The sequence below is a fragment of the Periplaneta americana genome, chromosome 8, assembly GCF_040183065.1.
Source record: "Periplaneta americana isolate PAMFEO1 chromosome 8, P.americana_PAMFEO1_priV1, whole genome shotgun sequence".
Taxonomy (NCBI): domain Eukaryota; kingdom Metazoa; phylum Arthropoda; class Insecta; order Blattodea; family Blattidae; genus Periplaneta; species Periplaneta americana.
In genome coordinates this window covers 95,491,297-95,517,081 of record NC_091124.1, presented here as the reverse complement: position 1 = coordinate 95,517,081, position 25,785 = coordinate 95,491,297, and the positions used below count along the sequence as shown (strand labels likewise).

Below are 25,785 nucleotides of genomic sequence, written 5' to 3'. Positions count from 1 at the left end.
TGTAGGATATCCACTGGAATGCGTCGCCATTCCTCTTGCAACATAGCACTCAGTTGGACAATGGAAGTTGGCCCCATATTTCGGCGGCTACTATGCAGTGGTATGCAGATAATAATGTTCACCGGTTGGACTGACCTTCACAGAGTTCTGATCTCAATCCCATTGAGCACCTTTGGAACGAATTGGACTTGCGATTGAGGTCTCGGGAGATGCGGCCAACTTCCATTGTCCAACTGAGTGTCATATTCCAAGAGGAATGACGACGCATTCCAGTGGATATCCTACAAAAACTAGTGGAAAGCATGTCTAACAGAGGGCTGCTGTTACAGCAACAAGAGGTGGTACCACGAGATTCTAAAGGGACAAAAGCAGTGCCACAGTTACTTTTGGTAGATAGTGTATATTGTTCAATATTCAGTCTTGCTTATTTCTTTGCTTCGACTGCGCTATTATGGTCAAATCCATAAAGATTGACCTAGTAGTCGTAACCAATATGCTGTGAAACGTTTCAAGTGGTTTTGAGAATCACTTCCGAATACGTGGTATGTTCAACGTTTCATAAAACAATGACTTTATTTATAGCAGTGAATTGTGTTTAAATCACTCTCCATGACAAACAACACATTAACAACAATAAACTTAATACATTAATTAATTTATAATTTCTTTACAAACAACAGTTTAAAAAGAAAGGCCTACAATTTAAAATTAAATTTAGATACTTATAATGAAATTTAGATACCATTAATGGATAAAAGAAGGTATAGACATGGGAGTATTTTACTCTCTTACAATGTAAATATAAATTATAGTTATAATAATATTGCTATACTGCAATAATAACCATAGTCACTGACCCTAGTAATATAAATATTTTCATTGTATCTACTAGGCTTTGTTATTTCGATGAAATGGCTGAAAACTGTAGATCAATACATTATTTCGATAGTTCTGCGATTTAAGAAGAGTTACAGATTCCGTATCGCTCCGAACATCGAGAGATTAAGTAAGTGTATGATTTAAAGAATCCTTGGGACTACTAAATGTTGAAGGAACTAATTTATAAAACTTACAGCTTCATTAACGTTAATTTAATACTTAAATGTATTGAGAAACCGACCAATAAACATGCAGTCAACTTAAAAAAAAATATGTAGCTAATGAAAACAGAAAGGAAGAAAGAAGAAACGAAGGAACAAACGAAAAAATATATAAAAGGAAGGGAGAAATCAAGAAATGTAAAGAAAAGAATAAAAGGTAGAAAGAAAAATAAGGTAGAAGAACGAGTAGAAGGAAGAAAGAAGATAGAAAGCAGACTGGAAGAAAGAGAAAGAAAGAGGGAGAAAGCAAATGTAAAGGAAGGGGAAGAAAGAGTAAGAAAGAAAGAAAATAAAATGTAAAGGAAGAGGAAGGAAACAACGAAAGAAGAGGGAAAAAGATAGAGGAAACACAAATAAAGAATTCATTAAGTAATTGACTAGGATTAAAGAAACATAGAACGAAAGATAAAATAATACAGGAAAGAGGGAAAGTAACAAAAAATGAAGAAAGAAAATAAATTACACAAGAAAGTTAAAGAAAAAAAGATTGAGAAAAATGATTACGTATTAGATATAAAATATGGGAAAAAACAGGGATTACAGGCATATGAAACTTTGAAAAGAAGCAAATGTGAAAGAAGGGAATGGTTTAAGGGTAAATGGTGATGTGAAAATGAGCAAAGCGTGCTGGATTCACTTGTACTGGTATTTGTACACTTCCTACTTGTTTTAGTTCTGTATTCAGTGAATTTATTGAATTTATTTTTTACATTTCATCTGATATACACTCTCCCTCACTTAAATTGAAAGCGAACTTTCCGTTTCACCCAAGTTTCTTGTAAGTGCAGCATCTCCTTGTATTCATTGTCTTCTGTATTACATATACGAAAGTTTGAGATATTAACCCATATACTAATTAATCATATCTTTAAACTTAGAACACATGTTTCATTTTGAAAACAACCTTTTTATTACAAAAAAGATATGATTTATTATATATTAATTGAAAATAGATGTGATTAAATGCTTTCGTTGCTGTTATTAAAATAATAAAGTAAACATGCATGCATATAAGCGCTTTGGAACTGGAGACGCATTGGTATTCATCACGCTGTTTTCCAGATGAACAACGGCATGCCACACGCCAGCACCAGTGTGAAGATTTCCATTGACAGCCTTGTGCCACTTCCAGGGGTGGTTGATTGTGGCTCTTCTGAGGTTGTTGGTCCGTCTGAGGGGCCTGATGATAGGTCTGTTGTTAGGTCTGTTGGTGGGTCTGTTGGAGGGTCTGTTGTTAAGTCTGTTGTTGAGTCTGCTGATGGATCTATTGATGAGCCTGTTGACACTCCTTCTGCTCCTAGAAATCAGTGAATAAGAAAAGAGTGTTTTCCGAAAGAAAAGACATTTTTCCTGGACAAAAAAATGCAACAGAATTGGAGTAAACATTAGTCTCTTGCACCAAAATTATGCTAAAACGGCTTAGTACACATTGCCGTGGATCAGTAGAGATGTTCTGATTTTACAAACCACATGAAGAATTTGTGTCCTGTGGAGACATAAATATAGATTCTCTCTCAAAAAGTTTCCGTATAAGTAGACGTAAATTCAACTCAGTTCTTGAAACTTATAACCTTAGTCATACGCTAAGCTTCCCAATCACATTAAAACCTTGAATTAGTACAGACATTGATAATATATTTATAGGTAAAAGTAGATTGAATTCCTATTCGATAGAATCTTCAATCTATGACCTGTCTAATCATGATGCACAAATACAAAATGTGTATAATGTCAGTGAAAAATTCCAAAACGACTATTTAAAACTTTAAAAAGGTTCATGAATACTGAATATATTAATAATTAAAAAAATTCATGTCTAGAAAATGAAACTTGTGGCAGTGCCACTGATATTAATAATAGCCTACATTTTTTTACGTACTTTTACTATATATAAGAGTTATTTAAATACATTTTTTCTCTCTAGGTTGTGAAAAATTGGTCATTTAACAAATACCGGCCCACATAGGACAGAATTTCCTGTTTTCAAATATTTGATCCCACTGCTGCAGCAGAAATGATATACGTAGTCTAATAATACACAGATCGAAATTGTTTGAGGAATAGATGATAGAACATTCCTTGTATACTGAATAAATCATAAACATTGGGTATACATAAATCAGCTATTCATTCGTCTAACTACTAGAGACCATGAAAACCAGTGCAAATTAAACGAAAAAGAATACATTAAGAACATTGAGCTTCGAAAAAGGTATGTCCCCGAAAAGTAAGAATTAGACCACTATGAGTAGGCAGTTTCTTCTTGGCCTGTGACCCCTCCTGATCAGTTTCAGCTTTATTCTTTCTTTATTCACTCTTTCTAGTACAGCTTCATTTCTTATTCTGCCTGTCCATTTCACACGCTCCATTCTTCTCCATACACACATTTCACTTCGTCGTAATGTCCGTGTTTCTGCCCTATACAATGCCACACTTCATACAAAACACTTCACTAGTCTCTTCCTTAGTTATTTTTCAGAGATATAGCCTATAGAAAATGCTCTATTTTCTATTAAAAGCCTCCTTTGCCATTGTTATCTTCATTTTGACTCCTGGCAGCAGATAATGTTAATGCTTAAAGTACATTCCAAGTAATTTGAAAGAGATATATTCGGTTAAGTCAAGTACATACTACTGTATATCGATGGATAAAGGTAATGAGGAGAGGTAAGAAGTTTGTACCGAAATTGTTAAGTTGTGTGAACTTGGACTATACCGGTACGATGTATCTACCGAATGAACAATAGTCACGCACTTCTCAACGTCAACAAACAGGTACACTCTTTGACACGGAAATTGGTCGCTGTTCAGAGACTGTCCCACTTCGGAATAGCTCGGGAATCATCGTGTGTCCTGTGTTTAAACGCGTTTTACATAGGAAGATTCGAAGTCCGGTCTTTGTAAGGAGAAGAAATATCTTTATTACTAAGAAGGTAACATTTTCATGGGGGCAGATAGAAAAGTTAATTATTTTCTTCCACCATGTCAATAATGTCAAAACAAATGCTTATACATATTTTGGCCACTCGAGCGAATTACAAGGGCCGTAAAAATAAGTTTTCCTGGATCCGTTTAATGAAAGAAATCACAGTGTCTTTGTAAAAATTTATAGGAACAGATATAGCAATTGTTGAACCATTTTTCAACATATTTCCCATCGGAATTGAGAGATTTGCCATACCATGGAATGAACAGAGAGGTGCAGAAGGCTGTCACACACTGGTTCCGATCCCAGGTAGCAGACTTCTATAACACAGGGGTACAAAACTGAGCAAATGCGAAATATGATACAGTATTCCTTTTGCAGTATCACCAAGTGAACAACAGCTTTGTGAATCTAATAGTGAGCTTCGTAAATGGCACATCACATTAAACCCGTAATTCGTTTCAAGAACACTTTCCATTTTTTGCTTTAATGACTATTAGGACTTCTTTGCATAGTTATATGTATTTGAACAATAATTATTCTTCCACATCTCGCGGACTCAGTCATTTCTGGACTGCTGCAGGCAATTGTTTAAAGGGCTATTGAAACATACCGCTGGAACACTTACAACCAGGCTGAGATATGAAAGTAAACTGTACCATTGTACTTACAATATTCAAATATGTTAATATATAGTGTAAATGCATGAAAAGGACAAAATAATGACGTAAAATTGAAAAGAAACCTAAAATGACAAAAGAAAGAGTTAAAAATAGGCTATGCATTCATAAATCTGGGAGCTGTGATCAGGATTTATTTACAAGTTAGCAATGTCTATAATGCATCAATGGCATCAAAATTCGGACCTTGGTGTTTACTATTATTTTTTATATTATTGTGTAAGAGACGTTAAAACCTACGCTATATAACAAAAAATATTTTACATTGACTATTACACTTTTACTAGTACTACTTTTGACCAATAAAATGGTACGAAAGGACGTCTTTCAACCAACCATGGCAGCTTATTGCACAATTTTATCACTTCCCCAGCATCTGTTTGTTTTTATCATTTCCCTAGCATTTGTTTCTTTGTTTGCTAATATTTTAAACTGTAAATTCTTTACGGTACTATAAAACATGCTTTGCCATCGTCATTTATTTCCCGCATAGATAGTCGACTGATAATGGCGGCTCCGTTCAAACGTTTTGGTGAAGCTAACATTAGTGAAATAGAATTTTAGTAAGTCAATTAATATTTTATTGTATTATAGTACTTCATTTCTTCTAATCGTCTAATAGTCAATTATTAAATCCCACTCGAGTTTTGATTTTCTCTAGATAAATCAAAACCTCTAGTGAGATTACTGTTGAATAAACATCCAAGTACTAATGACGATGCACTTCAAGAAGCAACAGTTCACTCTCATCAATCCTGATATTTGTATGTATATTTTATAGATGAAGGTATTTATTCTGAATAGGAGAAAAGTCCGAAAATATAGTTAAGAATACATTGCAGTTTCACATTCCTTCCCATCATGTACTTTGTGCTTAACATAACAACTATTCTACGGAATTAATGCAAGGAAATTATCTAAACCCCTTTATATTCTCAAATTATCTCTAAACTTATAAATGTTACCTGCTTTAACCATTCGCGTGTATATACTGTCTATCGAATCGAGAGCAATAATTCTTAGTTTCGAGATTCAACAAGCTTCAGAAATGCCATGAGGAAACATATTATGGCATATAACAGTTTATTATTTCCTATTTCCTATTTAGATAACCCAAACAATAAATAAATAACAGATTCTTAGATTATGTAGCTCACATGAGAATTCGATTTCTGGCCGATTCCATGAAGTGTTTAACGGACAGGCTTATGTGAAAGCAAGTTTCCTCTTAGTACCTTCTCGACTTTCTCCTACAATTTTCTTCACATAATTGCTTAATTTAACTTAATATAACTTTATCGTCTCCAATAACCTTTGCAATTTGAGAGAGATTTGTATAATTACTGAAATTAAAGTTTTTCTTTATTTATTCGTTGATTATTTAACGACTCTCTGTCAACTACTAGAATATTTAGCGTAAATATAGTTGTTAGCGAGATGGTATTTAGTGAGATAGATCCAAGGATTAAGTTAATGTTCTCTCTGTAGTTGCGGAAAATCTCAGAAAAAAAACATAAGATGATCAGCACATGCAGGAATCGAACCCACACCCGAGCGCAGCTTAGGATCAGCAAGTAAACACACTACCGCCTGAACTACGCATCGAAGAACACCGGTAGAAGTTATAAGTCACTGGGTTTTTATTTTCTTGCCAAAATAGGTAGGCTTATATTATTTAACTTTTGAACATACATCTTGATTACACACTTTTAACATTTGTATGGCAAATTATTTGTTAAATTTGATATATAAACAACTTCGCTGTGTTAATCGAAACTATTAATATAAGATTTAACCTTTGTAAATGACTACAGTCGGATTAATTTCCGCCATCTTCAGATTTCTATAAGATGGCGGATATTAAGTCGAAACAAGTCACTAAGGTGAAGTACCATAACCATTTCAATTAACACAAGAAAGTTTGAAAAGTTATTTATAAGTTATAACTAATGTAATAAATCCCTAATTTCACTTTCTTTGCGCACACTTTTTAGATTATGCTAGATATGAACAAAAGATGATGAATGTTTGTGAACGGCAGACTGCACAAACGAAGTCAGAGAAAGCATAAAATACCTGCCGAATATCACTTTTTATATTAGGGATGATGAAAACGAGTTGATATGCAAGATATACAACTTACTGTATACATATGGTTTTAGTCCAAATATATCCCATATTTCGTCATATTTTGCACAGTAGAAAATATCATAAACCTACTGTATATTTAGATATCCCAGAGATAACGTTAGTAGTATATTATACATGGATATTTCTTATTTTGTATTCAGAAGCGTCTATAATTCACTGCATATGAGGCACTCAGAAGCAAAGTGATAACAAGTGACATTTTGTAAGTTTTGAGATAAATGATTTTGAAGTTGAAAACGAAATTAAAAAATCTGTTACAGAACTATGTTGCTGTAAATTTACAGTTGTGTATGTTGGTGCCTATATTTTTTAAGTTCTAAATAGAAATTATCTATTCTAAAACATTTTAGGTAAAATAGGGTCCAAAAATCACTTGTATTATTTTGCCAAGAAAATATTTTTGTGGAGAAGTAATATAAGCGCAACAGTTTTCAGTATTTGTATATTATTTAAAACAAGAACAAGAACATTGCCTACAACATTCAAACATTCCTGTCTTAACAGCATTTGAGCTTTCTGATTATCATATTATAACACAAAATTTGTCTGTGTAACCGAAAGAATCCCTCAGTGAATTTTCTTAACGTATCCAGCTGTTTGCTGACAACATAAAGTCCACTATAGTCCATTCATTTTTTTGTTTTTCATGAGAAGTGAGAGGTATTTTGAACAGTGTTCATTATAGATGTCTGTTGCCAGTAGCCAGAGTAGTCAATATATACTGCAGAGCTGTGTCTTCTGCAATTGGTATTGATGATTTTAATTTACGTACTTCTTTTGTGGTTTATGGATGGACAGTATAGAAGAATGTGTTCCAGATCTTCATCGTGATTATTACACCACAGACAAGTAGGAGTATCAGAAAGGTGAAAACGGTTTAGGTACAATTGTGTGACAATGTGACCTGTTCTGGCTCTTGTTAAAAATGTTTGAATATGTCTGGGCAATTTTTATACATTTCCAGGTCATTTGGTTTCTTTTGAACAGACTGTAAAATTTTTCCTTTTTCAGAAGAGAACCAATTGTTGATCCATAAGTTTATAAAATGAGACTTTACTGAAGCAAAGGCAATGGATAGAGATATAACTTGATGAGGTCTTGGTAGCAAATATGTTGCCTATTTCGCAACGTTATTGACTTTCTTATTTCCAGGTGTACCACAATGACTAGGTATCCATTGAAATGTTATTTCCTCTTAGTGTTTTTTTTAGTTTAATTAATTGTTTCTGAATTGGAATAATTCTATGAGTATATAGGTTCGGTACATATTTAACTATATATTAAATATAGCTTCCTTGTAGTCGGTAAGTATGCATATAGACATTTCAGAAATTTGAGTAACACACTGAAGAGCAGCATCAATAGCTAGCAATTCAGTGTCAAGACGGAGGATGATGAACATGGTATGAAGTAACTTTCTAGATATTTTGGAATATAATACGCTGCTCCTGATGTCCCATCATCAGGGTTTAGAGATTCATCTGTATAAATTTGAAGATGATCCTTTATGTACTGCATAGTAGTTCCATGGCATCTAACTTAAGAATGTATGGAGGATAATTTTTGGAATGTTTTCTTGTAATTTGTATGCTATGTTCTGGAACTACACATTTCTGTGGAGGAATTTCACAACTGAAGTTTTAACAATGAGTGTGTCTGTGATATAGACTGGTATTTCTTCTTTGTTTATTTTGTAGAAAATACACAGAGTATTATCTGACAGTTTGAACAACATCTGAGATCTGATGAGGCTTGCAATTTTAAATGTATTTTTAGATCCTTTTTTAATACATAATGTCTGATAGGTTGAATATTACATTCAATTTCTAGGGCAACAGTTGATGTCGTTTTTAGTTCTCCGAATGAAGAAGGTTAAGAAAATATTCAATTTTAAATGTAATTCAGCCTTAGTCGCTGTTCATTACGTCACTATCCTCATCTGAAGAAGTCGCATCTCTCTCTGCTGCAACATCTATGTTTCTGTCATGAAGTGCATCTGTAGGACTCCTACCGCGAGTATTCATTGAACTTTCTCTTCCACGCACTCTCCCAAGTCCTGCAGTCCTTATTATAGAACCATCCTTCATGCTTCAGGTCATCAAATAAAGAGTAGTGTATGGGTGGGATGAATTTCTTTAACTATTGCAAGTTGCTCCACTTAGCAAAAGTTATCCTTTTTGTATAGTTTGTTCCAGCTCCATGTGTGAAGGCCTTCCACGAAGATGTTTCGAATATGTAATATGTTACCTCTCTCCATTGTGTCAAATGAATTAATCATAAACAGAAGAAACGCAACAACACTATGTAAACAACGCACTTGTATTAGTTTGCCTCTCAGTCAAAACTCTGTATGCATTGTAATACAAGAATAAGGCCAATATGGAGCAGCACTGACTGGAACTGCACTTATATTACTTTTTCTCTGAAGAGAAGTGACGTTAAAGATTTAGAATTTACACTTATCTCAATTTTTAAAAAATGTCACTTGTATCACTTTGCTTCTGAGTGTCTCATATATCAGTTATATTTGCTATTATATAAGTATTAATCAGTTTTTATATATGTAATTATTGTACCTTCATTTCAATTGCTTGCTATTCTAAAAAATATGTGTGTCAGTTTTTATAATAATGATTGAAAACTACGATGTTACGCCATGTTGAAGAGAAAACAATTCACAGTACATACCATCACCATCACCTTCACCATCAAATCCCTGAGCTGTCGCGAAAGCAACGAGGGCGAACAAAAGGAAAAGCTTAATGTGCGCCATTGCTTGCTGAGTGAGCGCACATGACAACGCCGTGGGCTTATATGCCGACCTTATCACGTTTATTAATCACAAATTAAAAAGTGTTCTGATACGTCAAACTGAAAGATCGAGGGAGATATGCGAGGTGCGTCTCATTCTCTGAATCGAACATGACTAAATGAACAATATCGCTGTGTTCGATCAATCTGTTATTGCACCCAAATAAAACAAATATGTTCCCATCGAGTAATTGAAACGCTAATTTCAGAAACCCCGCAAATCACATTTTTTCTCAAATTCAGTTATTCGTATGCTTGTAATATTCATAAATAAGTCTTTCAAGTGGTGCATAAATTCCAGACGTCCAGTGCTCAGTGTACATTTGACAGCTGCAATAAGTTACAGTGTTTTGCAGGAAATTGCAGAACACCACAAATCCGAAACATGTGGAATTTTTTAGAAACTGAAAAATTTCATTTTAATTTTCTTTGTTTTTTATGAGATTAAAGGAACTTTGAATAATTAAATATGTTATTCATATTGCGAATTTTTATGTATTTGTATACTTTTTTCAATTTCTTGGCTTAAATATTGTACATTTGCAGTTCTTTATAAGATAAAGAAAATTGTCCTCCGTCTTCTTCACGTTAAGGTTATTTTAAAGAAACAAATGATTATTACTAGTCATGAATTGCAGAAATCCCACATCTTCAGGCAATTCCTATTTTTTTTTTCAGAAAAAAATTAAAGTTCATGTATGTCATACACTATAACTTATTATGCCTTAATAGAAAAAAAAAAAACAGACAAATTCACATATATTTAGGAGTGGTGATTTTTCGCAAGAGCGGTGAAATTGCAAAATGACTGAAAAGGCTTGTGGCTTTTTATTTATTTTTCACTATCTGTATCCTTTCTCAATTAATTATGAAAATGCGATAAAATGCGAAACGTACGAAAATGCGAAACTTTTACTATAATACGATGGAAATGCGAAACCAATAATTTAAAGAAATCATTGATCTTATATAAAGCTAAAATTATATATTCATTCATAGTGTTCTGCCCAAGGACAGGTCTTTCACTGCAAACCCATCATTCTCCAGTCTTTCCTATTTACTGCCTTCCCCTTAGTTTCCGCATATGATCCATATAGGTCTAGGCTATCTTAATGTCGTCTATCATCTGATATCTTCTTCTGCTCGGAACTCTTCTCCCGTTCACCATTCCTTCCAGTGCATCTTTCAGAAGGCAGTTTCTTCTTAACCAGTGATCGAGCTAATTTCTTTTTCTCTTTCTGATCAGCTTCACCATAATTCTTTCTTCACCACTCTTTCCAACACAGCTTCTTTTTTTATTGTTTGTCCACTTCACACGCTCCATCCTTTTGCAATATATATATATATATATATATATATATATATATATATATATATATATATATATATATATATAACCCTTTCTGTGAAGATGCGTTTAATTGACATCGAGAGGCAAGAGGTTGAGCTCCAATGTTCGGAAAAATCCTCACTGCATTTACAATCGAACCTCATGCTTAATTTCGGAAGTGATGACTATATAAATTGTTGTAGGAAAGATATTAGAGCAGGTTTGGTGTGGCTATGTTTCGGTGCATGGAAGAGTCATGAAATGTTACTGAAGAAGGAAACCGCATCTGTCCATTATGTGTGGAAAAGGAGTCATGAGAGTACATTCTAGCGCATTGTAAGAAAGTATATACCATCCTTGTTGCTAGGTCGGAATAGGGATTCCCTTGCATGTTTTGACCTCATGAGGAATAGAAAATACGAACAAAGGATTGAAATGTTCCTTTTCAAGGCGAGAAAACTTAGAACAGTGATGGCCGATTGGCGGCTTCATTCACTCCAGCTCCCGCCAAGTCTCATGTTTACTTACAAAGTATTAACTTTACAACTGTATAAATAACAAATAATAAATTTAGCCTGCTAGATCCCGTAAGGGCAAGGGCCTCCTGATTGACAGGACTTGGCTCAGTAGACTTCACTCGTTAGGTGAGCCGATCCTAAGGAGTGTTCTATGTACACAAACACTATATGCACTTGTAAGATTCGCACCACACTACACACTGAGGACGGTGACTTCTAGATTTCTCCATAGCTGTCTGTCTCTTGTACTGCTCGTCCAATGTGGTCCTGCCTTCTTCTTGAAGAAATCGGCCCATCTAGTTGTCTGGCGTCCCATTCTTCTTCTGCCGATCCTGGGATCCCACAATGTCAGTCTGTGCGTCCATCGTCTGTATATTTGCATAGAGTTCTTAATAGGACGTTTCGGTAGTTTGTAACTGTTTTCCAACAAGTGTGGACATGTCTTGGAAATTCCAGAAAAAAAAAAGCAAAGTAAGTCCCCCAACCCTAATTCTTCTGTATGGCGATTGCACTGAGGAGAAGATCGTAGTGGTGAATGATTTATGACACGTTGAAAATTGTGACAGCTACCAGCTTGCTAGCGGGGGAATGCAGTATTTACTGTTCCTCTCGACATTCTGGATTTTGTTAAGTGGCAATAGAAGCAATGTATCTCAGTTGTTAGAAAGCGAAGTGTGAATGCGGAGTGAGAGTGTAGAACTGTTGTAATTAATGTTGTGATTTAAGTTGTGGTGTGTGATACAATATATCTAATAGTAATATGTCAAACCTCATTCAGAGCATATTTTTTTTTATCATAAGTAAACACCACGAACCATAGTGCTTAGTGTGTGTTCAAGTGCTAGCAGTGTTAAAGGAGTACAGCCTAAAGAGACATTATAATGATAAATCATAAACAAAAGGTCGAAAAACGCTCTTGTGAATCAAAAGAAAATAGTCCGCGATCCATTAAAGAAAAACCTTTTACAGTATGAAGCTCTTTTTAAAAATGAAACAAAAGAAGAAGAAGAAGAAGGAGAAGAAGCTGTGCCGACTTCTTATTTCGTGACATATGAATTTATGAAAGCTAAATAACATTAAGTGATGGTGAATTAATTAAGAACTGTGCGATGAATAGAACAGAAGCTTTCAATGAAAATAAGGTAGGAAACAAATTTCAAACAGTGTCCTTTTCAAAACAGACTGTTACTAGGAGACTGAAAGACATTAGCAACCAGATATCTAATAATGTAAAAGACATTGTCCCTATTGTTCCTGTTTCTCAATTGCTCTCGACGAAAGCACAGACGTTTCGAATACTAGTCAGTTACTGATATTTGTTCTCCAATTAAGGAAGATTTTAAAATTTTCTACGAATTGTTAAAAGTTTGCTCTTTACACAACACAACTAAAGGTGTCGATATTTTTAATGCTTTTAAGAGTGCCGTGGAGGAATTAGGTGGTTTCAAAAACTGTCCTCCGCAGTAACAGATGCCGCAAAATCAATGACAGAGATAATAAGAGGTTTTGTTGGACTTTTAAGACAATCAAATCACTGTACCCAGCTTGCATTGTATTGTACATCAAAAGACTCTATGTACAAAATCAATTAAACTGTCTACTATCATGGCTACTGTCACAAAAATCACCAATTTGAATAGAGGAGGAAATCGATCTCTCACTCACAGAAAATTTCTGACACTCTTGGATGAAATGGATTCTGCTCACGGAGACCTGCTTCCGCACACTGAAGTAAGATGGTTAAGCCGAGGAAAAAGTCTGGTGGTTCTTTAAACTCCGTCACGAAATAGCAACATTCCTAAGAGAAGAGGTTACGAATTCTGCTCAACTTCAGAATGATCTCGAAGAGAAATTCTTAAGAAACTTAGCTTTTCTCTACGACATCACTCAACACTTGAATGTATAAATCTCCAATTGCAAGCAAGAAGCAGACAATATGTCAAATCGTTGGCTTTGTTGAGAGGTTTCGTAAAAAAAAAAAAAACACATTTATTTAGATCTGCATTAGATAAAAATAACCTGCTTCATTTTCTTTCCTGTCAGAAAGCCTCAGAAGAAGAGGATTTTGGAGTTTAGGGACTTTACTGATGTTATTTAATGATTGACTTCAGAGATCGACCGACGATTTAGGGATTTTGAAATCTTTCGACATGATATTTCTTTATTTAATAATCTTATACATTGGACATCGAATTTCAGCCAGATCGTCTGCAATTAGTGCTTTGTAACCTTCAGTGTGATCGATTAGTAAATACATCTCAGGTTACTGGAATTTACTTTTGGAAAATGCTTTCACCAGAACGTTACCCATTGCTACGAAATTGGGCTCTCAAACTTTGCTCTATTTTTACAACTACCTATTATTGCCATTACAAATGGTTTTTATGGAACTCGGAGGTTCATTGCCGCCATCACATAAGCATGCCATCGGTCCCTATCCTGAGCAAGATTAATCCAGTCCCTACCATCATATCCCACTTTTCTCAAATCTATTTTAATATTATCCTCCCATCTACGCCTTGGTCTCCCAAAGGTCTTTTCCCCTCAGGTCTTCCAACTAACACCCTATATGCATTTCTAGATTCACCCTTATGTAGACGTACCACATGAAACAGCGTTTTCTTCACTAAAGCATTTGATGTCTAAGAACAGGAACAGATTTTCAGATGTCATGTTATCACATATTTTTTGAGTGGCAACCTCACAATTAGAAGTGGATTTTTTTATCATTGGTTTCCAATTTTAAGAAACCACACTGCTTTCATTAAAACAGTGTGTATATAAGGATTCCGTTTTATGTATGACTTGAGGCTTTCCCGGCGTTTGATGTAGAATAACTCTTCTCGGATTCTCAGCCAGGTGAGTTGGAGATTTGCTTCCAAGATTTCGACGGCTAGCTCTGCCATCTTCTTCAGGGAATGAAAGTTTCTTGTGCTCAACCCTGCTGAAAGAGAAATTTCTACCGTCTTATGGCGAGTAATTGCAAATTTCAAGGCATTTTATTTTTATTTCTTAAATAATAATTGCATCTATTCCCCGACGCATGTATAAAACTAAACATAAAACAGGATCTGGCTAGTGTATATTTCAGGAAAAATGCTCGGGATTAATAGTGATAGGGAAGGAAATAAAATCGATTGGTGAACGTTTCAATATTGACTTAATATTATTGACACAACGTAAGATGTAAATATATACAGGGTGTTTAAAAAATACGGGGCATAATTTCAGGTATGTATTTCCCACATGTAGACAATCAAAATAGTTCATTACAACATGTGTCCGGAAATGCTTTATTTCCGAGTTATGGCCTTCACAACATTGAAATTCACCGGAACGATTTTCTTTCCGCAGGTCGTTGCCGTCAAAGGAGACATTAAGAGGGCACTCTGACAGTTCATTCCGAGGCGAAGGTTACATTCAGTGTTGTGTAGGCGTTAGACTGTGCGACATGTATTCAAATCAAGAGCTTGCAGAGGTGCACTTCATGTACGGTAAGGCGGACGGCAATGCAGCGCTGGCTCGTCGTTTGTACCAGGAGAGGTACCTACAGCGACAATGTCCAGATCGGAAGACATTTGTACGTCTCCATTACCGTCTGTGCGAGTATGGAAAATTTAACTCTCCTGGTTTGGGAAGGGGACGACCAAGATCTACAATTTTACTCCAGAAGTACAGGAGGAGATTCTGGAGGCTGTGAACATGACTCCTTCTATCAGCACACGAAGGGTAGCGTTGCAACTCAATGTTCCTCACACGACTGTCTGGAGACTGTTGAAAGAGTATCAATTGTATCCTTATCATTTGCAACGCGTACAGGCCCTGACACCAGCAGATTACCCTGCACGAGTTAGGTTCTGTCAGTGGTTCTTGCAGCAGTGTGGTGTAAATTCGAACTTTCCTGCCTTAGTATTATTCACACGAGATAGCATAACAAATTTCCATAATCAGCATGTATGGGCGTATGAAAACCCATGTGCAACTGTTCCATCTCATCACCAGGTGCGGTTCTCCCTCAACATGTGGGCCGGTATCATTGGTGATCGATTAGTTGGACCCCATGTACTTGTAAACAGATTTACGGGGCAGGCGTACACAAACTTCCTAGAAAACACCATACAGTACCTCATGTTTTAGAAGACACTCCACTGATCAATCGTCAACACATTCACTTCTTGCATGATGGCGCTCCTGCACACTTCAGTCGTACGGCTCGCCGGTACTTGGATCGAAGGTTTCCTGATCGATGGATAGGTAGAGGTGGCCCAATTGCTTGGCCTCCACGCTCACCTGATCTGAACCCTCTCGATTTATACTTGTGGGGCCATTTAAAATCATCGGTTTATTCGTCTCCGGTGCCTGATTTGGAATTCCTTCGGAATCGAATTGTGGCATGTTCTGAGGACATACGCAATACTCCTGGAGTTTGGGATCGTGTTCGCAGGTCAATGAGACATCGATGTGAGGTCTGTATTCAAGCAGGAGGTGGACATTTTGAACATCTTCTGTAATGACAACGACCTGCGGAAAGAAAAACGTTCCGGTGAATTTCAATGTTGTGAAGGCCATAACTCGGAAATGAAGCATTTCCGGACACATGTTGTAATGAACTATTTTGATGTCTACATGTGGGAAATACATACCTGAAATTATGCCCCGTATTTTTTAAACACCCTGTACTGTAGATTTAAATACAGTTGTTTTTTCGGGAGGGTTTTGAGTGACTCACTTTGGGGGGGGGGGGTGCGTCCTTCTCAAAGAAACACTGTATTTGGCCCCTGATGGTGTTCTGTAAATTAAACTTGGCTCTCGAGATTTATTAAGTTGGCCAATTCTGGTTTAGAAGATCAGTTGTTGCAGTTCATGACACGAACTGACGAAGGTATTACACGGATAATGCTAACTATTGAATTATACACTTTTATGTTTGTTAATAAGTTAGGTTACGGTATATGATGTAATATGTTTTATATGTATCACTTGCATATTAATTTGTTTGTTTTATGGAGAATAGTGGGATTTTAATCATTAGGACGGCACAACCTACAATGTAGGACTTGTTTCATTAAACAGGTACAATCAAAGAATCCGTGCATTGGACTTAAGAGCATATTCTGTTAATATGATACATTTGTATTTATAATTTGTGAATCAATTCACATCTATTTTTCTTATTCCTCTTTCTTAAAAAAAACCATGCCGAAGAGATTGTGCAATCTCTTACATATATATTTTTTTTCTAAGAAGTTGATTTCTTGTAAATATTTAATCCCAACCATTGCTAGCCAGGTAGTACCATTTGTTTTGAAAGTTTTATGTATAGGAAGAAAACTAAACAAGGTGATATTTTAAGACGCTTTATCAACATCTTCGGTTATTTAGCGTCTGAATGAGATGACGTGATAATGCCGGTGAAATGAGTCCGGGTCCAGCACCGAAAGTTACCCAGCATTTGCTCATATTGGGTTGAGGGAAAACCCCGGGAAAACCTCAACCAGGTAATTTGCGTCGACCGGGAATCGAACCCTGGCCACCTGGTTTCTCGGCCAGATGCGCTGACCTTTACTCCACAGGTGTGGACACCTTAGAGAAGTAATTTGACTTACGTGCCGTCGTCAATAGCAACCAACCCCATCGCGGCAATAGTTATTTATGAGACAAGTTCGTAAAGTTTGTGAAACTCGGCTTTTCCTCGTCTCACAAACACATGAGGGTCAAAAAGATAACTGTACGAATTTTTCTCATACATTGTTTTTTCTACGATAGCACAAATTTAGCCTACATCAATATACCGGTATATATAAAGTTGGAGAGGTTATAAGATCGCGATTTCATGGCCGTCTAAATTCAGAACCATTAAGAATCAAGACATGGAATCACAGCTTCTTTTATTCATGATCACAACTACTTGGCCGTCTAAATCGACCATAATCAACAAAGCGGTTAGAAAACGGTGAAAGCTACATATATAGCTGCGGTAATTTCGATAAATAATAAGTTGTACAAAGTCCGGCTGTCACGTATCAAGGGCCATTCATAATGAAAAGTAGACCTAAACGCAAACGCTACGTGAACGTCGAAGCTTGCGGTCATGTTATTTAATGTAACCATCCACAGTGATTTTCGTAAACGTTAACATTAGAAGTGAAGGAAAACGCGATTGCAGAAGCTTGCAAACTTCAAGCTTTTGGTTTGCAATAATGCCAGCGACTATATTGAAACAAAAACACTATCTGAAGGCGCAAAAAAAAAATCTTTATCGGAGAGCGCTGGAAGAAACAAATAACATAAAATGGCATGTTTGACGAAAGTTTAATTCTCTTCTGATCATATCGCTGTCTGTGTGACAAAACACATCATGCATAAAGATAATATGCAGAAAGAAAATAGGTGTATGGAAGACAATCGCCGTAAACCTGAAGTGCAAGGGTATGTATTTTGTTCATTTTATCATTATTCGCATAATAGTTAACCTATAATATTAACCATATCTAGGGTAAGTACTAATTTGTAATGGCCAGCCATATGCCCTACTATGTGAAACAAATAAATATGTCACATTTGCTATCCTTTTACACGAACATTCAATATTCGACTGCACTTTCATGTGATTCTTCTCTGTGATTGCAGTAATCTGCGTACGGATATATTTCATGGCCTTGTGGTAACTTCAAAATTCCGTTGTGAATAATGGTTCAACTGCTTACCGTTACTGTAACGTTTATGTTCTCGCGTTAATGTTAACGTCTTCATTGCGAATGGGCCTACTTATTTCCAAAAAAATTTGTTAGTAAGTTATTGATTTTAACATAGCATTCTGGACAGGTTTCTGAATTATATTTCTGAAGTCAGAACCATAAAGAAATAAGTAACCATGGATTCATAGCCTGTTAGACTGATGTGAATAGAACATTTTGTAGCATTTTCTGGGTGACTTTAGCACAGGCTTCAATGATATGGTTCTTTAAATGTTCCACATTCTCAATTTTCTCTTCATCCTACCAAGCTCTTTATTTAACCTCAAAAGAAAAAATCAAGGGGTGTTAAATCTGGAGGCCTGGCCGGCCATTCTACTGGTCCATGTCGACCAATCCAATGTCCAGGGAACTGTTTGTTCCGTCTGATGCAAAATTTCTGTGGCTTAACCTATCAGAATGAAGAATGATATCAATTCTTTCCTTTTTCGATAATGTCATCGCGAAAATCAAGAAATTTGTTATAGGAAAGCTTCAAATAATCACAACAATGCATTAAAACTGTCACAGGTTAACCAAACAGTAAAGTAGGAAAAGTTAATTACCAGAATTCCATAAAAATACCTTTTCCAAAGCCTCCTTAATACTGTACCATGTTACAAAATATCTGTAGCTGCAGCAACTAATGTTTGTGTCATTATTACAGTTGTCTTTAAATAACTTGAAAACGATTAGAGATATCTCAAAACGGATTGCACCATTGTTTTTCTCAGAACATTTCACATGATTTTGAGTACCTACATGACCATTTTTACATTTAAAATTTCGAAGTTGCATTCAAAATGGCGGCTTTTGATATAGCTGAGGGCTAGAATCGAATGTGTCACTGGTAGAGCATTTGGTCTTACAAATACTGGTAACACCTATAGTAATTGAAAATCAAGCATATGGAAGATATTTATATGGTTACAGATTTTTGATTCAGCCTGTATATTCCTGCAGATAGCAGTGAATAGTTGGCTCAAATATACGTCGCTCCTCCGTCTGAACGTCTTCAGCCTGGTTCTTAGAGGATTCAAACCTAACCGTTGGATCGATTATGTAGCATCTATGACCGTCGTTGAAGGCTATCGAGTCACGCAAGAAATGTTGATTGATCTCTGTAAACAAGAGTACAACTTAAAAGTTGCTTATGCCAGTTACATTTTGCGCAATTTTTAAGTCACGTAGGGTACAATTTCATAAGTAGTACCATGTACACAGCAAAAGAGACAGTATTTATCACTTTATTTTTATTTTCTTAATTTTATTTTAGTGGCTTCAAAAATCGGGCTAATTTTTGTTTTGCAATTTCATCGTACTTGGATACTGCACGTGTTAGTGAATAAAAGGAGTTTGATGAAGACTATTGTGATTCTGTGTACTTTCTAAGTTATTGTTTTATTTTCAACATTACGTGTTAAATTTGTGTCGTATTGTCAGTATTTACAAATAATTTCATATAATCTTGTATGTTATAGCCTATAGTAATACATAGTCGAGAAAGTACAATGGACACGAGGTATGACAAAGATGTTGATTATTCTACTAAAGTCGAAAGTATGTTTGTGTAAAGGTGAGTCACTGGACTATCGCAGTAAACATAAAACGGAAAATGCTATTAACGAAATCAGACTTGAGATTAATGTCAAAAAAAAACTTATTTTTAAGTCACAGTTCACATACGTAAGAATAAAAAATTGAAGTTGATGAAATCAGAAGCGACAGAAAAGACATAGGCTATAGAACTAAATGGAAGTTGTTCGATGTCTGACTTGTATAAGCCATAAATGAGTACATTATTTTTAAATTGTTGTTTCTTAAAACATTATAAATAGCCTCATACACCACTGGTATGTATGCAATAGTGTACTTTAGCGTAAAAAAGTGATACATGAGTGGTCCATCGCTGTGGAGAACGGTTAGCATATCTGACAGTGAAATGAACGAGCACGGGTTCAAATCCTGGTTGGAACAAGTGACCTGGTTGAGGCTTTTTCCGTGTTCCCCCAACCAATTGAAACAGAATTGCTAGGTAAATTTCGGATCCATTTCGCCATCATATTTACGCTTCCTTCTTTCATCACATTCTCATACACACATATTGTACGTACACGAAAGGTACGTACGTTCCAAGCCTAATCAACAATAAAAAAACTAAGTATATTCATCTACCAAAAGAAATTCGACAAATTACAAAATAAAGTTTCAACCCTACCCAGGAAACCTATCTGAAGGAGGAACATCTTGTGCTGTACTGAAACTGTTGAAATTCGAAATATAACCAAACAAAATGGATGATATTTTGTAAGCAATTAAAGTCAGCGCTTGCAACATAGTTTGAAGATTTCTGTACGTCCGTCTTTAATATAGTTCTACTGTCCAAGAATATTGGAAATATCCCGAAATGTGAAATATTTAAATAAAATAATGATAATAATAATAATAATAATAATAATAATAATAATAATAATAATAGTAATAGTAATAATTATATTTTTGAAAAGAAGATTACGAGATTTAAACGCTTGTACAATGTTAATAATTTAAATGATAATAAAAAAATCAATGTAGAAGTTTTATTGTATTGAAAATGCCTGTTCCTATCAGTACCGTGCACAGGAATTTTAGAATGGGGTTTTGAAGACGGGAAAACATTGTTCTTTTTCATAAATCAATTTTTGATAAAATGTTAATAAATTGTTTTTCAATTACAATACAGTAACACATTACAAAATACACTTTGGAGGAGTTGAACAGGCACAAATTAAATGCAAGTTTTTTTTTTCCACTACGCTATTTGTTTTATTAACATAGTAACATTTTTCTGTTTGAATTTTAAAATTCGCTCACAGTCTCTTGACAGGAGATATTAAGTTATCTGAATGTTTAAACAAGCAGGACCATCCAGTCATTCTTCAGACATGGAATTTCTAAAATATGATTTTTATCGGCGTAGTGTTCATAACGATTTGTCTGCTGTCGCTTTTATTACAGACAGACGACATAATACTTTCTAGGTTACCTTACACTGAGGAACACTTCACCTCCTTCAAAAACGTCTCAGTACACGAATGGTGAGGTCTCCTTTTCTTCCGTTTTCACTACAATCTCCGATTCTTCTTCGCAACATTTTCACTTCAGCTATAAAATCTTCTTCACTGACGAATTCGAGGACTGACTCATAAGTTTTGTACGCGGTCCGATGGTTAGCTTCATTAAAATTCGTCTGCCGATATAGGAGACAGTCAAAAGTGCTAAGAATTTCGTCATACTTAATGAATCTCGATTCTATGTGACTGTTAAGTTCATAAAAGTTGATATCAACTTTATCAAGCGGTAATATTCTTCTGTAGACAGCTTCGAAGTTGCTTGGATGTTGCTGCTTCTTACTGAACCGTGGGACACAAAGAGAAATGTTGACATCCAATCAGAGACTTTGCTTTTTCAAACTGTGTAACAATTCGCTGGCGGACTCCCTCAGAAGTTTAAGTTTATTTATGGAATTTTTTTATTCGGTCGGGTCCAAGTCTTCTGCTGAAAAGACTTACTCCGAGGTAAAAAGATGGAATTTGAAAAGCATTTGACAGCAAATTTGGAATTGTAAATTTTAACTTATGTGTTGAAATGCTTCAGATCTCAATTTTGTTTCTCGCAGATGATATATTTTTACTAAGGCCTTCACGCCTTCCTGAATCTTGCAATAAATTGACACTGATTGGTGAAGTTCAATCCGTCTGGTGGGACACTATTTTTTTAATTTGTAATAATCACAGGAAATTTGTCCTTCCTTGTAAAGTTTTAAAAATCCTATTCGAAACGTTTGGTAGTAGCAGGCATTTTAGTAATGGACTTCATATTTGGGTGCGTATTCCATAAACTGTAGTATTAAAACATAAAATATGTAGACATCTCAAGAACAAACAGCAGAGACAAAACATTGCCAAGAATATTACAGTAGCTATATACTTCAAACAATAAGATATCAGTAAGACTTCATTAAAGAATACGAGTACATCAACGGTCATTTGGCAAAGAAACTAATAAGGGCAATTTTCAGTGGCGGCTCGTGGGTATTGAATTCAGGGGGGCTACATACAAGAATAAACCAACGTACTTTATTTAAAGATTAGTTCCATGCGCCTTGTTTTGTAGGTTGCAAACTTTTGAATCATCCTCTTATTAAAATCCGATATGTCGTTTAACATAGTCTTTACAATGGAAAACGTAGCTAATGCGGTCAGTCTCTCTTCTCTCATCGTATTTCTGAGATAGGATTTTACTCTCTTCAAACACGAAAAGCAACGTTCTGGTTCGGAAGTTGTCATTGGTATGGTGATAGCTATGCGTAGTAGTTCCACAACTTCTCAAAATGAGGCCTGCAAGTTCTCAGATAGAAGAAACTGCAAGAGCTTGACTGCGTCACTGATATTTCTGAATTCTTGTCTCTGATACACATAGTGAGTTCCGTTTTTAGTTCGTCTTTATCGAACATTGTAAAAAGCTTCACACATACATTTAGGTCATTTTCAGGAAATCAGCTTTCGTAGCATTCAAATTGTTCTTGACACAGAAGAGAAGATAATATCAGATGATCTATGAACTGGTATCGGGTATTAGCTTGTGTGAAAATGAGGTCACATACTTCCTTGGCTGCCGCAACCCTTGTCTGAATCCCTTCTACTTTACGACGCTTTTTAGGGTTTTCATTTTCACAGATCTCGCTGCTCAACTGTGCACTGTTCCATATTGTCTGTATGGAATTAACAAAGCTTGGTATGCAGAGTCGGCCTCGGTAGCATAGTCGGTTGCGGGTTCGATCCCGGCCCAGGTCGATGGCATTTAAATGTGTTTAAATGAGACAGGCTCACGTCAGTAGATTTACTGGCATTTAAAAGAATCCTATGGGACAAAATTCCGGCACACCGGCGAAGCTGATATAACCCCTGTAGTTGCGAGTGTCGTGAAATAAACCATAATTTATTTTTATATGCAGATCTGAACCTTAGAAATGGCGATGTTGTAGTTGGTTGTATAATATATCTACATGATACATAAAAAAATGAAAAAACTGAGCCAGAAATTTGAATTCAGGATTATCAATAGTACGCACCAGGGCGCTTGCCTCATTTATTGTGATGTTGTTAGATGTTTAAGATTCTATTATGGTTTGAAACCATTCTAGCAATGGCTCCTTCTCATAAACAACATTTACTGCTCTTATTTTAAAGCTCCATCTTGTTGCCCCAGCTGATGGAATTGTCTTTGAAACACATTGATCTAATACAGACTGTGTGGAGATCGAAAGAAAGCAGGGATACTCGATAAATTAGCAAAAAATATGCGAGCTTTGTAGACTGTTTTGTTTAGCGGCTCTTTCCATTATGAGATTCAACTGATGGGCACTTAATTTCATATTTCTCCTGAATTGTTAAGATACTGAACTGAATAGACTGTAAATATTGTACAGAATTAAACATTGTTACGCTTGTTATACTCACAACAATAAAGAAAATGTATTTAAAACTGCGAGCTACTGACAAGCTGCTGCAAATTTTGCAGCGCCTGGAAACTCTTGATTCACGGCGAGGAGTAGCAGGGGGAGGGGTATAACTAAAGCGCAAAGCATCCGACACGAGACTGGCAGCTCCAGGGGAGGAAGTGGCTTCACAAATCTGTCCTTGTCTCTCGTTTCGCTCTGGCAGCACCAGGGGAGGAATTGACTTCACTAACGATTGCGTGCATGTCAATAAGAGCGAAATTTTTTAAAAAATTCGAGCCGCTAAATAGAGACTGTATAATAAATGTATTTCACAACATAAAACGAGCCAAGATCCATAAATGTCTGGGGGTGCTGCAGCTCCGCAGCCCCCCTTCGAAAGCCGCCCCTGGCAACTTTTATGTATAAAAAATTAAGAGTTGATGGTAAAGTAGAATCGCAATAGTAGAAGGAAGCGGAAGAAGATTAAAAAAATAATATCAATATTTTGGTTCTCTCGTTGCCCTCAAGATCACAATTTCATACCTTCAGCACTCTCCATATCAACTTTCCTCTACACGTGATATAATTTCATGCCACAAATGTATGATTACGAGTTCATGTACGTGTTTCGGTGATGCTGGCTGGAGATGGGTAGTTAGATTACTGCTTCTCTGTAAAACGCTCACATGTCAGTCGGAGATTACGGTGAATGATTCCCTCTAACACATGAAAGTGTTCCCAATACAAGAAGGTGGTCGCCCTTTCCCGAGTGGGTTGATCACTGTCTAGGTCTGAATTACGGTGTCATTCGAAAAACGTCTAACTGGCGAGACTCATTTGGGTTCGAGGATAGTCTATATTTTTGGCGAATGTCCGTGAAGTGTCTGAGTCTTATCTAAAATAGTCCATCGTTGTGGCTGAGGGATTAGCGAGTCTAACTCCGAACCCAGCGATCCCGGGTTCGATTCCCGGTCAGGACGAGTTGCCTGGGTGAGGTTTTTTTTTCGGGATTTCTCCCTCACTCAACTTTGTGAGGCGATTGGAACCCCACTCATCTTCGCCACTTCCTTTCCTCCCCTATCATCCTTTCCTCATCATCCCGTTTCTGGTTTTCCAGATCACTCTACAGGTGGCCTCCCGAAGCTGCTGACTCTCTCGACCGGCCTCCGTGGAATGTAGTCAAGCGACGTTGGATGGCTTCTGCAATGGCACCCTAGGCGGACCTACTTGGGGCAGGAATTTCTCGTCGGACCGACAGGGGAAGTTGCCGAAGCAGGAATGGTATATGGATTCTGTCGGCTGTAGTGACCGGTCGTTAAGGGAGTCATGTGGTTAGGGCGGTGCGCGTAGGGGATCTGTGGCACGCAACTCATTTCATATCTAGGGTTAGCGCAATAGATATCAAAAGGTTGCCTCAGGCTCTGAAGATGGTGTGTGAAGCACTGAAACAGCTGTAAGCCGGACAAATCTTACATAATTAACACGAGTAAGTCCACTAGTTAATCAATTTATTATATTCAAGTGTTAAAAGTAGTGTACGCAAGATTCAAAATGGATTATAAATTTAAATAATATTAATATTGTTATTCAATTGTTTTTATTATTTTTATTCACTTGTTTCTGTTAGCATTTGTCTGCAAATGTTAGAAAGAAAAAAAAAATATAAACTTGCTGTATTTAAATGTAATGCGCATGGAAAATTTTTATTATGTCACTAATTTACATAATTAAAATAAAATTCTAAACTTGCAGTCCAATTGAGCTGAAAATGTGAACACGTCTTGTTCTTAATGCATCTCACAGACAGTTATTATTCCATTGCCGCTGTAATTTAAACTTTAGTTCCTATTTTATTTTACTTATTTATTTTTATTATTATTTTTTTCTCCTTATATTAATATTTTATTATATAATTTCTGTAACTGTAATTTTACATTCTATTTCCTATTTTACTTTATTTTATATTCTCTTATAGGCCTATTAATATTATATCTGAACTGCGACCGAACACGAGCGCTGCTCATTCGGTCTCAAATTTTGTTAGTACTACTGT

At 35.9% G+C, this 25,785-nt stretch overlaps 1 protein-coding gene across 2 annotated transcripts; it reads right to left on the bottom strand.

Moving 5' to 3' along the window:
- Nucleotides 1-1,737: 1,737 nt before the first annotated feature.
- On the bottom strand, nt 1,738-9,668 carry LOC138704901 (uncharacterized). 2 transcript variants are annotated; one of them, XM_069833293.1, is made up of 2 exons: nt 9,546-9,668; nt 1,738-2,397 (listed from the first exon to the last, which is right to left on the bottom strand). In XM_069833293.1, the coding sequence occupies exons 1-2, from the start codon at nt 9,628-9,630 to the stop codon at nt 2,147-2,149; spliced, it is 336 nt and encodes a 111-aa protein (XP_069689394.1). In that variant the 5' UTR covers nt 9,631-9,668; the 3' UTR covers nt 1,738-2,146. The 2 variants fall into 2 exon arrangements, with proteins under 2 accessions (XP_069689394.1, XP_069689395.1); XM_069833294.1 differs by having other exon boundaries at nt 1,738-2,394; nt 9,546-9,659.
- Between the last annotated feature and the right edge of the window lie 16,117 nt (nt 9,669-25,785).

Excerpts from the sequence above, each read along its gene's own strand:
- LOC138704901 (XM_069833293.1), bottom strand. The coding sequence starts at position 9,630 with ATGGCGCACATTAAGCTTTTCCTTTTGTTCGCCCTCGTTGCTTTCGCG. Across the intron at positions 2,398-9,545 it reads TGGTGAAGGTGATGGTGATG|GAGCAGAAGGAGTGTCAACA; the intron begins GTATGTACTGTG and ends ACTGATTTCTAG.